The sequence below is a fragment of the Neltuma alba genome, unplaced genomic scaffold (genome assembly GCF_004799145.2).
Source record: "Neltuma alba isolate B1F8T4 unplaced genomic scaffold, ASM479914v2 tig00012124_pilon, whole genome shotgun sequence".
Taxonomy (NCBI): domain Eukaryota; kingdom Viridiplantae; phylum Streptophyta; class Magnoliopsida; order Fabales; family Fabaceae; genus Neltuma; species Neltuma alba.
The window spans coordinates 957,562-971,612 of NW_021636676.1; the positions used below are offsets into that span (position 1 = coordinate 957,562).

At 33.9% G+C, this 14,051-nt stretch overlaps 2 protein-coding genes across 2 annotated transcripts; one reads left to right on the plus strand and one right to left on the minus strand.

Annotated features, from left to right (window-relative positions):
- The first annotated feature begins 595 nt into the window (after window positions 1–595).
- LOC114723089 (uncharacterized) lies at window positions 596–2,504 on the plus strand. Its single transcript, XM_028909234.1, has 3 exons — window positions 596–1,061; window positions 1,166–1,279; window positions 1,507–2,504. Exons 1-3 carry the CDS (start codon window positions 1,014–1,016, stop codon window positions 2,437–2,439), a joined length of 1,095 nt encoding a protein of 364 aa, XP_028765067.1. The 5' UTR covers window positions 596–1,013; the 3' UTR covers window positions 2,440–2,504.
- A 3,635-nt stretch (window positions 2,505–6,139) lies between these two features.
- On the minus strand, window positions 6,140–8,385 carry LOC114723114 (acetolactate synthase 3, chloroplastic-like). The gene has a single exon (XM_028909269.1). The coding sequence runs from the start codon at window positions 8,362–8,364 to the stop codon at window positions 6,337–6,339; it is 2,028 nt and encodes a 675-aa protein (XP_028765102.1). The 5' UTR covers window positions 8,365–8,385; the 3' UTR covers window positions 6,140–6,336.
- Between the last annotated feature and the right edge of the window lie 5,666 nt (window positions 8,386–14,051).

Consider the following 14,051-nt stretch of genomic DNA (forward strand, 5'->3'; position numbering starts at 1 on the left):
TTTTAATCAATATCCAATCACTGTGATTAACATGTAGATATTATTTTTTCCGTCATTGGGGTTTTAGGTTTTCGTCTACAGTTACATGCACCAGTAAAAACAACACGAAATCATGCAAGAAGAACCCATTATATTGTTCAGTTAAAAAAATATTGAACCTGCGAACGAACTAATAGTTGAGATGAAACCAATCAAATTAATGTGTGTTTGATGGTAAAAAACCTTATTTGTTATTGAGAAGAAAATACGAGAAAGGACTCAATGCTCGGCCAGAAGTGGGCTTAGTGGAGCAGTTTTGTTGAAATCAGACATAAGACATGGGTGTGTTGACATTCTGCCAAAGTTCTGAAGTGGTCATTTTCGAATGGAAATATAAAAATCTGAGCGTGACGTTGCATTTGCAATTAAATATGGGGTGGTGATGTTGCCATTTGAAACCTTCCCCTAAAACCTTGCCTTTGATACTTTTAAGAATCAAAACCTAGGTAAAATTTTTTAATCAATAAGCCCCAGAAATTAAATAGGCACGAAATTTACGGTTCTGTAGAGTAGTGTATATGAATCAACCATGGTTAAGTCTTGAGCAACACAAGGTCATTTCACTGTGACTTGTCCCATGAACATCAAAGAGCCTTCGCTGTTGTCTTAGTCGGCGTAATCATCTGAGGTTTTAAATATTTCTTTAATGCTTGTCCATTTCATACACAACTTCGTCAAGGAATTGACTTCTTTGTGGGTTTTTCTGGGTCTTCTGATCTCTCTTCTGATCTAATTTTTCTCTTCATCTTTTAGACCCAGAAAACCCCACATATGATCTTTTTGGTCAAGTGGGTGATCTGATCATTTTCTTGACTTCTTGATTTTTCGTAACCCATTTCTGCAAAAAGGGACAAGTTTGGTTTTTTGAAAAACATTTCTCTGTTCTTCCTAAGATTTTCCCCTAGTTCAATACTTTGAAGTTTGAATCACATCTGTCTTGCGATTCTGTGAGTGATATATTGAGATATATCACCATGGGAACCAACAGCGAGGAGCAGATTGCTTCACATGGAGGGTCTGAGGTGAGATAATTTCAGACTATGTATATGACTATGTTCATTAAATGTTTGTGTGTTTGGTTCTGCTTCAACGACCACAGCTTCAATTGTTGTTATTTTTGTCTTAGGTTACATATCATGGCATGGTAGAAACTGAAATTAAAGAGACGACGATTCCAAATCATCCTGTGCAAAAATTGATTGCAGAAAATTCTTCCAAATCTAACAGTATGGTCGTGAAGGTATGTTACCATACTTTCCATTTCCTTTTGTTTCAAGGCAAAGATAATTCCCTCCATTATTTTAGTTCACGAGTCACTGGAAGTTGAGTCATTACTTGCTTCAGTGTATATACATTTGACTTTAGTATTTCTAAGATTTAAGGATCAAAAATTGCATTTTTCCCCTTGTTTTATCAGATACTGTACTCATCTTAGAATTCTTAACTCATGGACTTAAATCCAAACAGAAACCACATAAGGTGATTCCCGCTCACATCATAGCAGAAGCCATATCAACTATTCGTGATATTGACCTTAGATGGTCAGGTCCTATAACCCAGAAAGAAATAGAATATGTTGAAGAATATGTTCTGGCAAAATACCCAGAATATTCAGGACTCATTGAAGGTGATGGGATTGACCTCTCTAACCTCATCATCAACGAGGAGCCTTCTTCAGAACCCATGTCAGATGATCGAAGAAAATCACCAAGAGGAGGTTTCAGAGAATCTTCCACACAATTTTTTGGCAGCAACCTTCGTGAATTGGACAGAACCCACTTAGAGCCTTCAAGATTACTCGATATTCTCTCCAAGAAATCCTCATTTCCTGGAAGCTTCATCTCCATCCCAGAAATCCAAGCTCACAACAAGGTCTTGAAGCATTGTGGGTTGCCTGATGATGAATATCTTGTACTCTTCACTCCCAGCTACAAGGATGCCATGATGTTGGTAGGTGAAAGCTACCCTTTTGTCAAAGGAAGCTATTACATGACCATTCTTGAGGTAGAAGAGGATTACATCAGAGAGTTCGCTTCTTTTAAGGAATCCAAGGTGATCCCAGCACCAAAGACATGGTTGGATCTGAGGATCAGTGGGTCCCAACTAAGCCAGAATTTCAGAAGGAAGTGTAAGATCAGTCCAAAGGGGTTATTCTCTTACCCAGCAGATGTGAATGGGACAATGCATTGGGTTTCAGAAGCTCACAGGAACTCATGGCACGTTCTGCTTGATGCTTCTGCATTAGTGGTGGGCAAAGATAGGCTTCATCTTGCTCTTCACAGGCCTGACTTTGTGGTGTGTAGCCTTGAAAATACTCATTCTAATCCTTCTAGAATCACATGTCTCTTGGTCAGGAAGAAGTCATTTGACACATCTCTTGCTTCGTCTCAGGACCTGTAATGTTTTCTTTGGGACATTTGTAAAACGTTAAATGTCTTAATTATATGATTTGGCTTCAGTGGACTCAGAAAAAAGGGCATGAATCTCCTGGCGTTACTTTGTAGATTGAATAAATGAATGAATTAAATTGACACTTATAGTACAGTACAGAGATATGAGGGCCAGTCTTGTTACTGGTTTGGATTCATTATATATGCATGTTCTTAATGTCACTTAAAGTGGCTTATATCATATTCCTCTCGTTTTTTAGTATAAATTACACTACAAAATAAATATTACATTTAGGACCGGAGAAGTACGTATTAATTAGCTATTGAGGTTTGGTTCTTGTTGCCAAAGTCATATTTCCCATGACAAGTTTTATATATTTGAGGAAAATCTACAAAATTTCGTGACATATGACTTCACTATAGATACCATTCAGTGTTCTTCCTCACTGCTACTGAGGTTTGTGAACGAACATAATTTAATTAGCAATAAGAGAAAATTCTTACATTTTTTTAAGCATAGTCTTTTATATTATTATATATACGGAACGATTAACCACATAGGTATATTCCTTCAAGCTATTTTGTCAGTACCTTTTTTTTTTTTCAATCTTTATGGTGCATCAAAATTGATGTTGAACTAGATGGAAAAGTAAAAATTGAGAATAAAAGGGAAAAATTTAAAGAGGAAAAAGGAGACTGAAAAGGAAGTGAAAGAGAAAATTGATATTTGAAATATACTAAAAAAGTATTTGAATGGAATCAAAACTATAATTTTAAAAGTGATTTTATAGTATATGAAATAAATATGTAAAAGAATTTATTTCGATTTGCAGAAAGAAAAACAAACACGTACTAAATCTAAAATCTGCCGTTGAATGAAGGCTAAAAATGTTTTTGATCTAAACTAATTATCATAATTAAAATAATAAAGAAAATCTGAAGATGAAGAGTAGAGTCGGTAATATGGGTTGAGCTCGCGGGCTCAACCGCCAACCAGCCAAGAAGTGGTAGGTTGGATTGATGAAAATCAAACTTGTTTTAAAACGGATTTTTTGAACCCGTAACCGCCAAGACTGAACTTGTGGCGGCCTGGCGGGATAGCCCGTAGGGTTGGCGAGCCGGTCCATTTTATTTTATTTTTATTTTTTAAAATTTTTCTCTCTCTCAAATATAATTATGTTTACTCCTTTGGTCTTTTATCTCATTCTTATTATTTAAAATTACTATAATGTAATATATCTTTTACTTTGTATTATGAATTTTACTTGTGGCAAAGTTAGTTGAGCAAAAAGAAGGTGATTCTACTTATAAAACTTAACCAAATAATTTTATATCTTTATATCATTCTTCAAACTATATCAACATTAAATGGCGGCTCATGGTTGAGCACTTGACAGTAATTTGTAACATTGTGTTTGTATTATTATTAATTTAGATTTGTTATGTTTTAATTTCGGAAGTATGTTTAATCATTTAGGATGATGTATCGTGTATGTTTATAGTAGTATTTTGAAATGTTTGGAACTTTAGATTTCATATTTTATTTATAATAATTTCTATACGCATATTTTATTTTAGCTGTTTAAGAATTAGAATAAATTTTATTAAAAGAAAAAAAAAGGCACAAATTTTTTTTTTTAAAAAAAAAAGTGGTAGGTTGGCGGGCCTAAGCTGCCACGTTGGGTTGGAAAAATATTAGCCCCTTAGAGGTCGGTCTTTTTAGGACTGGCTTGTCGATCCTTGAGCTCGCCATGGGTCAACCCATAACCGGCAGGTTGGCCCATATTACCGGCTCTAATTAGGAGTGAAACTATAGTTGCCCACTAACTAGACTCAAATAATTAATTAAAATAAACTCATTAATAAATTTAAAACTAAATTAAAATAATTCAAATATCTGCCTCAAAAATACTCGAAAGTAACCTTTTCTTTGCTTTCTTTGGAATCCCTGAAATTTAAAGAATGAGAATTCAGATTCCTGCATTCCCATATAAAGCATATTTAGGGCCAAATTATTTAAAAGGAAAAAAGTAATTTTGATTAGTTAAACTTTTGGAAGAAATATGTTTTCAAGCTATTTTTTTCCCTCATGTTTAGTTTAAGGTTTTCTCATGTTTTCAATAATTTCCTTACGTTTAACTTAACTAAAATCACTTTTTTATTGTTACAAAAAAAAATCACTTTTTTATTAATAATTCTGAATATTTTAAAATTTTTTATTTTTTTTGCCGAATGTTGTTGAATATTTTTTTATTTAAATTCTGTTGATTAAATTTCTAAAAAAAAAATTTGGTTGATGGAATGGTCTCGATGACTAGGGAAGAAGGGGGATTTTTTTCCAGCGACACAAAATTTATGAATCAATTAAAACTTAATATTAACAGATTGATTAAAATTTAAAAGGCCTAACTTGCGTGAATAAGAGTATTAGGTTTGGCACTAATTAGTTACTGGGCTACTGGCCTAATTTTCGGCTACACCATCCAAGCCTAATTTTTTTTTTTGGGGGTACAAAAGAAGGCAAGAGCCTTAAAGAAAATTACATCACAGGGGATTGTAATCCATAGCCCAATTTTAACTCGAGACGTTACGACAAATTGGTGGTGGGCGGAACAGATTAACATAGGTCTAGGTCCGTTCCCATCCTTTTCCCCTATCTTCTCCTTCTGTAATTCTTGGATTGACATTTCAATGTTATGGATTTGACCTTTTATAAAATTATTATAAAAAAGTTTTATCAGTGTGAATTATGTCAGGCTTGTGAGATCTTTTTCGCAAAAAAATGGTCCTTATTCTCATCTTTGATGGACTAATCGTACGATCTTTGCAGGTTGGCACTTGGACTCCAACCAAGTTACTAAGAGAAGCTCCCTTTAGTTTCTATAATTTCATGGTCAACAAAAAAAAAAGCTTCTATAATAAGATTTTATGCGTTCAGTAAATAAGGGTCCACTCAAGATATGATCGCCACATTTTCGAACTGGTAATTTGGTTATTACAGTAAAATAATATGTTGGCAGAAAAAAATTACAAGAAAATAATAATTACAATAAATACTAATCTATAAATAGACTGGAAACAAAACAAATACCATAAAAAGAGAACCTCTTGTATTCTATGAACTTGAAGGCCTGTCATAGGCCTAATGAGTCCAAAAGCCCAATTCATCCAAACTTTTCGTTACAAAAGAAAAAGCACAAGTCCACCCAAAAAAACAAAAAAAGAAAGAAAAAGCACAAGTAAATCAAGCATATACTTCGAGAAGAACAACTATGCACCAGAGGCATTTGATTAATGACAGAATATACTCTGGTAATCAAATAAAAATTAATGATAAAAAATCATTTGCCTCAAGTTAAAAATCTAGGGAAATTTATGGTCAAATTTTAAAGTTCGTGAGTTCCCCCCCCCCCCCAAAGGATCATTGACATATACATCAAGTTTAACCTGTGAGAAAGAGAGAGGCCAAGGAACAACCGAATAACATTGGATATTTTTAGTTTTTGTAGAGAGGATCTGCATCCCGCTACTAACACAGGACCACAGCACATGGAGCTCAAATGCTCTTATCCTTGTATACTCTCAACAACAGTTATATTCTTATTTACTGTTCCATCTTTCTTTATCTGTCTATTTACTCATTTTGGTAAAGACAGACTATTTGATCTTCAATAATTATCTTGATTAAATACTATAACAACTAAATGTTCAAATCAAACAAAAACATTCTCCTCAAGAAATATATTAATATTATTACTAGAGGTAAGAAAACAGCGATTAAAAGAAAGTTAGTACAGAGACAGGAGGCAGCTACAAGATTCTAGTTCTAGTTTTAAGCAAAGAAAAAAGTAGTAGTAAAAACTTAGAACGAAGGGAGCAAAACACACTTGTACATAACCATTCAGAATCACTGACTCGTTCTGCCATCGCCTTCCGTGATCACATCCTTGAAGGTTCCATTGCTGGGAATCATTGGCAACACATGTTCTTGATGAGGCACAATCACATCAAGAAGGTAAGGTCCAGGAGTATCCAACATTTTCTGGATTGCTTCCCTGAGCTCTTCCTTCTTCGTCACACGAGCTGCCGGAATCCCAAAACCTTCTGCAATCTTCGACATGTTTGGGAAAATCTCATGCTCCCTAGATGGATCTCCCAGATACGTATGAGCCCTGTTCGATTTATAGAACCGATCCTCCCATTGAACAACCATACCCAAATGCTGATTATTCAGCAACAAAATCTTCACAGGGAGATTCTCTACTCTTACAGTTGCTAGCTCTTGCACATTCATAAGAAAACTACCATCACCATCAATGTCAACTACAACCACACCCGGATTCACGACGGCAGCACCTACGGCAGCCGGCAAACCGAAGCCCATGGCGCCAAGACCTCCTGATGTCAACCACTGGCGGGGTCTCTTGTACTTGTAAAACTGAGCAGCCCACATCTGGTGCTGTCCAACTCCTGTACTTATGATGGCATCACCATTAGTGAGTTCATCAAGAATCTGAATTGCATGCTGTGGAGAAATAGCATCCTCGAACGTCTTGTAACTCAAAGGGAATTTGCGCTTTTGCTCATTCAACTCTTCTCTCCACGTTTGGAAATCTAGTTTCCCTCTAATTTCTCTGCTTTCCAAAATCTGATTAAGACTTTCCAAGGCCACCTTAATATCGGCACAAATTGATACATGTGGTAGCTTATTCTTTCCTATTTCAGCTGCATCAATGTCAATATGCACAATTTTAGCTCGGCTAGCAAACGCCTCGAGCTTTCCAGTCACACGATCATCGAACCTCACTCCAAATGCAAGCAACAAATCACTTTGATCGACAGCATAATTAGCGTAAACAGTACCATGCATCCCAAGCATTTGAAGGGAATATACATCACCAACAGGATATGCCCCTAAACCCATCAAAGTACTAGCAACGGGAATTCCAGTGAGCTCAACAAAACGCCTCAATTCTTCACTTGAGTTCACACAACCACCTCCAACATACAATACTGGTTTCTTCGAGTCCATTATTAACCTCGCTATTTGTTGCAGATGGATCCCATCTGGAGACTTGGGTAACCTGGAACTATAACCAGCAAGCTTGATGGGTTGGCCCCAACTCGGAACGGCGAGCTGCTGTTGTACATCCTTTGGAATATCAATTAGAACCGGGCCGGGTCGCCCGGAAGTTGCTAAGTAAAATGCCTCACTCACAATCCTAGGAATATCTTCAACATCCATCACGAGATAATTGTGCTTCGTGATAGATCTTGTTACCTCAACAATCGGAGTTTCCTGGAACGCATCCGTACCGATCATTCTTCGCGGGACCTGCCCGGTGATGGCAACGAGGGGAACACTGTCAAGCATCGCATCAGCGAGGCCGCTGACGAGATTGGTGGCGCCGGGGCCAGATGTCGCAATGCATACACCAGGAAGGCCAGAGGATTTAGCGTAGCCCTCGGCGGCGAAGATGCCGCCCTGCTCATGACGAGGAAGGACGTTACGGATGATGTTGGAGCGCGTGAGAGCTTGGTGGATCTCCATGGACGCGCCGCCGGGGTAGGCAAAAACATTAGTGACGCCTTGCCTTTCAAGGGCTTCTACGAGGATGTCGGCACCTTTTCTAGGTTCGTCAGGAGCAAATCGTGGAACAAACAGTTCAGAGGCGCCGATAGTGGTGGTGGAGCTGGGGGCGGCGACGGGGGAAACGGAAACAGAAGGTGCTTTTGGGGTGGGATTAGGATTAGAGAGGGAACTGGAGATCCGGAAGGAATGGGGATGAATGGATTTGTGGGGAAAATGAGAGAAAGGGAGAGTTAACAGATGGACGCGCTTGGGGAATAGAGATTCAGCAGAGGAAGAAGAGGAGAAAGGAGAGGATGATGCAGAGAAGGACGCAGTGGGAGAAGCCGCCGCCATGGTGGACATGCAGAGAGGAGCTGAATAACAGAGTAATGGGTGAGTGGTGCTCACTTCAGTTGGGTTAGAATGTGGTTGAGAGTTGAGTCACACCGGAGGGCCCCTAAACCCATGGAAAATAATAATAATAATATAAATCCAAAACATCAAAAAACAATTATATAAGAATATTTCAAAAATTGTCATCAGTTAGGCAATGATGCCGTGGAAAAAAAATTATCCTCATTTAAGAAATAAGAACATGTTAATACATTTTCATGAAAGAGCAGTTTAAATAAATATGATAGATAGAGATATTTTTAAAAAAATCCATATATTATAAAACTTAATTAATTTTTGTCTAACTCTCATATTACAAACCAGAGAGGTAGTATCATACTATCATATTTTCAAAAAATTATTACTTAAGTCTTTTTTAAATTACAACTTTATAAAATTAGTAATTATTATTTGAAAATTCATAATTTTAATTTTTGTGATATATTTAAGGGTCAATATTATTTTTTGGTTCTTGAAATTTAAACCTATTTTCATTTTGGTTTTCTAAATTTCAAATTCGAGACTTTAGTCCTTAAAATTTAGTCTATTTTAAAATATTAGTTCTTAAAAATATAACAGGGCCTACTGAAATGCTACAAATAATATTAAATGGTTGGATTTTTTCTAAATAATAGAAGGAAAAAAAAAAGAACACATCACCAAAATGCAGTTGTCGCAAATTCTATAAACTAAAATCGTGGGTTTACAGCCAAAATCAAAATAGGTCTAAATTTTAAGGACAAAAAATTATATTAATCATGCATTTAATTTAAATTTTCAAATACAAAGGCTGAGCCACCGAAGAGACGAAAACGGTGGGCCGCATGCAAATTGCGTCAAAGCTGCCCAGCAAGGAGGGCGAATCGGCGGGTGAAGGATGAATGAAAGGGTAAAATAGTCAATGCGGAGAATGAGAAATGTTGGCAATTCTGTTTTGTCCGCTTGTTGATTACAGCGCACGTGTCATGTCATGTGGCATATCAACTGTCAAGTACAAGCCCACTTCTATTTTTGGGGGTCCACAGACGTCAACCACTTGGGTCCAAATCCTTTGCATCGCCTTCAATTTGCAAAACAATTAAAAAAAATCCATATTATTCACGTTTCACATTTTCACTGCTTCCGCTAGTCTCTGATAATAACCATTTGGTTCCAATTTTTCTCCAGAAAGGAAGCTCACGTCCAAACACGTCAAAAGACATTAAATTAAAATCCGACTCACCCTTTCCTGTGCTTCACGTCTGCACCCAAGACGACAACTGATTTCCATTTGCGATCTCTTTTCAATTTGCCATATTTTGATATTTGCCATGTTTTTAATTTGGAAAATATGTCAAGTTACTTAAACCAAATTTTGTTCATCCAGAAAGTTTGGACCCCACGCACAACTCCTATACTCAAATACCCGAAAAAGACACCGATTTAAGGGTGTTTGTAACCCTCAAAAGTATTTTTAAGAAGAATTTTTTTATAAAACGAGACAAACTCTTTCACATATTTACTTCATAAACGGTAGAAATACTTTTAAAATTATGGCTTAGTTTCTATCCAAATACCTCCTTAAAATAGCAAATCGTGGTAGTTGGTTTTGAGATATTTGTACATAAACTCAAATATCCTCTCTTGTTCAGTTGTTGAATCAAGTTCAACGGATTTGTTAAATATCATGTTCTAAATCATAAGGGATAGGAAATTTCCGAGCACCATTGCATGAGACCAACATCTTTGCATTGTCACCTCAAACAGTCATCTTCAGTTCAGGCAGTTAACTGCAGAGAAGGCAAAAGAAACCACAGGTTGAATCAGAAATCATTTTCAGTCATCAGTATGCACAACAGGCCAAAAAAAGGTTTAGTAAGCGCGGATTCCCTAGAAAGAAGAAGATCATATAAAGCATTTATCTTTTGGAAAGAAAGAAACACGCCAATCAAAACACATTCCAGAATGGAATCCCCCTGGGTACTACCTTGAACAAATTTTAATTCACATGGCTAATGCCATAAAAGCCAGATGCTAAAGCAGAAATGCATTTCAACCGTCCTCTTGAAAATAATTCTCATGCCCCGTGTTGTATAATAATGGAATAAATATAAAAGTTAGGTAGGGTATTTATAAGAAGTAGCCGTTAAACAACTGAGGCTATAAATAGATCACTCAATCGTATTTCCATAATGTGATTAGAATGAACGATTCAGTGTATTACCCAGTTCCTAATCCTCTAATGACCCCTCTCTGATTGTTCTTAGAGCCGATAATACGGACCAACCCGCCGGTTATAGGTTGGCTCGTGACGGGCTCAAGGACTGACAGGCTAGTTCTAAAAAGACGGACTTCTTGTGGGTTGATATTTTTTCAACCCAGCTTGCACTTTTTTTAAAAAAATTTTTTTGTGTCTTCTATTTTCTTTTAATAAAATTTATTCTAATTATTAAACACCTAAAATAAAATATGCATATAGAAATTATCATAAATAAAATATGAAATCCAAAGTTCCCAACATTCTAAAATACTACTATAAGCATACATAATTCATCATCCTAAATGATTAAACATACATCCCAAATTAAAACATAACAAATTTAAATTAATAATAACACAAACACAATGTTACAAATCACTATCAATGCTCAATCATGAACTACTATTCAATGTTGATATAGTTTGAAGAATGATAAGAAGATGTGAAATTATTTGGTTAAGCTTTATAATTATAATCACCTTCTTTTGCTCAACTAACTACAAGTAAAATTCATAATATAAAGTAAAAGATATATTATATTACGGTAATTTTAAATAATAAGAATGAGATAAAGGACCAAAGGAGTAAACATAATTATATTTGAGGGAGGAAAATTTTTTTAAAAATAAAAAAATAAAATGGGCCACCTCGCCAACCCTGTAGGTTAGCCTGTCGCGAGTTCGGTCTCGGCAGTTACGGGTTCAAAAGATCCATTTTAAAACAAGTTTGATTTTCATCAACCCAACTCGTCACTTCTTGGCAGGTTGGTAGGTTGAGCCAGCAAACTCAATCCATATTATCAGCTCTAATAATTCTTCTCTCTTGAATCCTCTCTCCCTTCTTAGTCTCTTTCTACTCCTCTGTTCTGTATCCCTCCATTATTCCCTCTTCCTCTCTCTGTCAAGATTATGATACCACAACACCCGGCAAAGTCATTTATTTTGCTAATGCCCATGACTTACCAAAACATCCTAAATTTAAAGTAGCAGCAGATCAAATGTACTACTGCTGGTAGTCGACAATCCATAAAGGTATGCCAACAAATTTTAAGGACAAAAAATTATATTAATCATATATTTAATTTAAAATTTAAAATAGAAAGGGTGAGCCACCAAAAAGAAAAAAAGACAATAATATTAGTAATAATACTATAAATCCAAAACTTCAAAAAAAAATTATATAAGAATATTTCAAAAATTATCATCAGTTAGGCAATGATCATCATTTAAGAAATGAGAACATGTTAATACATTTTTATGAAAGGGCAGTTTAAATAAATATGATAGATAGAGATATTTTTAGGAGAAAAAAATCCATATGTTATAAAACTTAATTAATTTTTGTCTAACTCTCATATTAGAAACCAAAGGAAGTATCGTACTATCATATTTTCAAAAAATTATTACTTAGGTCTTTTTGAAATTACAACTTTATAAAATTAGTAACTATTATTGAAAAATTTATAATTTTAATTTTTGTGATATATTTAAGGGTGAATATAATTTTTTGGTCCTTACAATTTAAACCTATTTTGATTTTGGTCTTCCAAATTTCAAATTTGAGATTTTAGTCCTTAAAATTTAGTCTATTTCAAAATGTTAGTCTTTAAAAGAGTAACAGTATCCACTAAAGTGCCACAAATGATATTAAATGGTTGGAGTTTTTATGAATAATAGAAGAAGAGAAAAAAGAACACATCACAAAAATAGAGTTGTTGCAAATTCTATAAACAAAAACTGTTGATTTACAACCAAAATTAAAATAGGTCCAAATTTTAAGGATAAAAAATTATATTAATCATACATTTAATTTAAAATTTCAAATGGGAAGGGTGAGCCAACAAAAAGACAACAGGACAAGGATGATGATGATGACGATGATATAAATCCAAAACTTCAAAAAACAATTATATAAGAATATTTCAAAAATTATCATCAGTTAGGCAATGATCATCATTTAAGAAATAAGAACATGTTAATACATTTTTATGAAAGGGCAGTTCAAATAAATATGATAGATAGAGATATTTTTAAAAAAAATCCACATATTATAAAACTTAATTAATTTTTGTCTAACTCTCATATTAGAAACCACAGGTAGTATCGTACTATCATATTTTCCAAAAATTATTACTTAAGTCTTTTCTAAATTACAATTTCATAAAACTAGTAATTATTATTTGAAAATTTATAATTTTAATTTTTGTGATATATTTAAGGGTGAATATAATTTTTTGGTCGTTGCAATTTAAACCTGTTTTGATTTTGGTCTCTTAAATTTCAAATTCGAGATTTTAGTTCTTAAAATTTGATCTATTTTAAAATGTTAGTCCTTAACAATGTCTACTGAAGTGCCATAAACGGTATTAAATAGTTGGATTTTTTTGTGAGTAATAGAAGAAGAGAAAAAAAGAACACATCACAAAAATACAGTTTTCGCAAATTCCATAAACAAAAACCGTCAGTTTATAGCCAAAATCAAAATAGGTCTAAATTTTAAAGAAAAAATTATATTAATCATACATTTAATTTAGAATTTCAAATAGAAAGGGTGAGCCAACAAAAAGACAAGAAGACAAAAATAATAATAATAATATAAATCCAAAACTCCAAAAAACAATTATATAAGAATATTTCAAAAATTATCATCAGTTAGGCAATGATCATCATCTAATAAATAAGAACATCTTAATACATTTTTATGAAAGGGCCGTTCAAATAAATATGATAGATAGAGATGTTTTCAGAAAAAAAATCCATACATTATAAAACTTAATTAATTTTCGTCTAATTCTCATATTAGAAACCACAGGTAGTATCGTACTATCATATTTTCCAAAAATTATTATTTACGTCTTTTCTAAATTACAACTTTATAAAACTAGTAATTATTATTTGAAAATTTATAATTTTAATTTTTGTGATATATTTAAGGGTCAATATAATTTCCTGGTCATTGCAATTTAAATCTGTTTTGATTTTGGTCTCCTAAATTTCAAATTCGAGATTTTAGTCCTTAAAATTTAGTTCATTTGAAAATGTTAGTTCTTCAAGGAGTAATAGTATCTACTGAAATGCCATAAATGATATTAAATGGTTAGATTTTTTGTGAGTAATAAAAGAAGAGAGAAAGCGAACACATTACAAAAATGTTGTTGTCGCAAATTCTATAAACAAAAACCATCGGTTTACAGCCAAAATCAAAATAGGTCCAAATTTTAAGAACAAAAAAAAAATATTAATCATAAATTTCATTTAAAATTTCAAATAGAAAGGATGAGCCAACAAAAAGACAATAATAATAACATAAATCCAAAACTTCAAAAAACAATTATATAAGAATATTTCAAAAATTATCATTAGTGAGGCAGTGATCATCATTTAAGAAATAAGAACATGTTAATACATTTTTATGAAAG

Coding starts and splice junctions, on each gene's coding strand:
- LOC114723114 (XM_028909269.1), bottom strand. CDS start 8,364: ATGTCCACCATGGCGGCGGCTTCTCCCACTGCGTCCTTCTCTGCATCA.
- LOC114723089 (XM_028909234.1), top strand. CDS start 1,014: ATGGGAACCAACAGCGAGGAGCAGATTGCTTCACATGGAGGGTCTGAG. Junction 1,062..1,165: donor CTTCACATGGAGGGTCTGAG/GTGAGATAATTT, acceptor TTTTTGTCTTAG/GTTACATATCATGGCATGGT. Junction 1,280..1,506: donor CTAACAGTATGGTCGTGAAG/GTATGTTACCAT, acceptor AAATCCAAACAG/AAACCACATAAGGTGATTCC.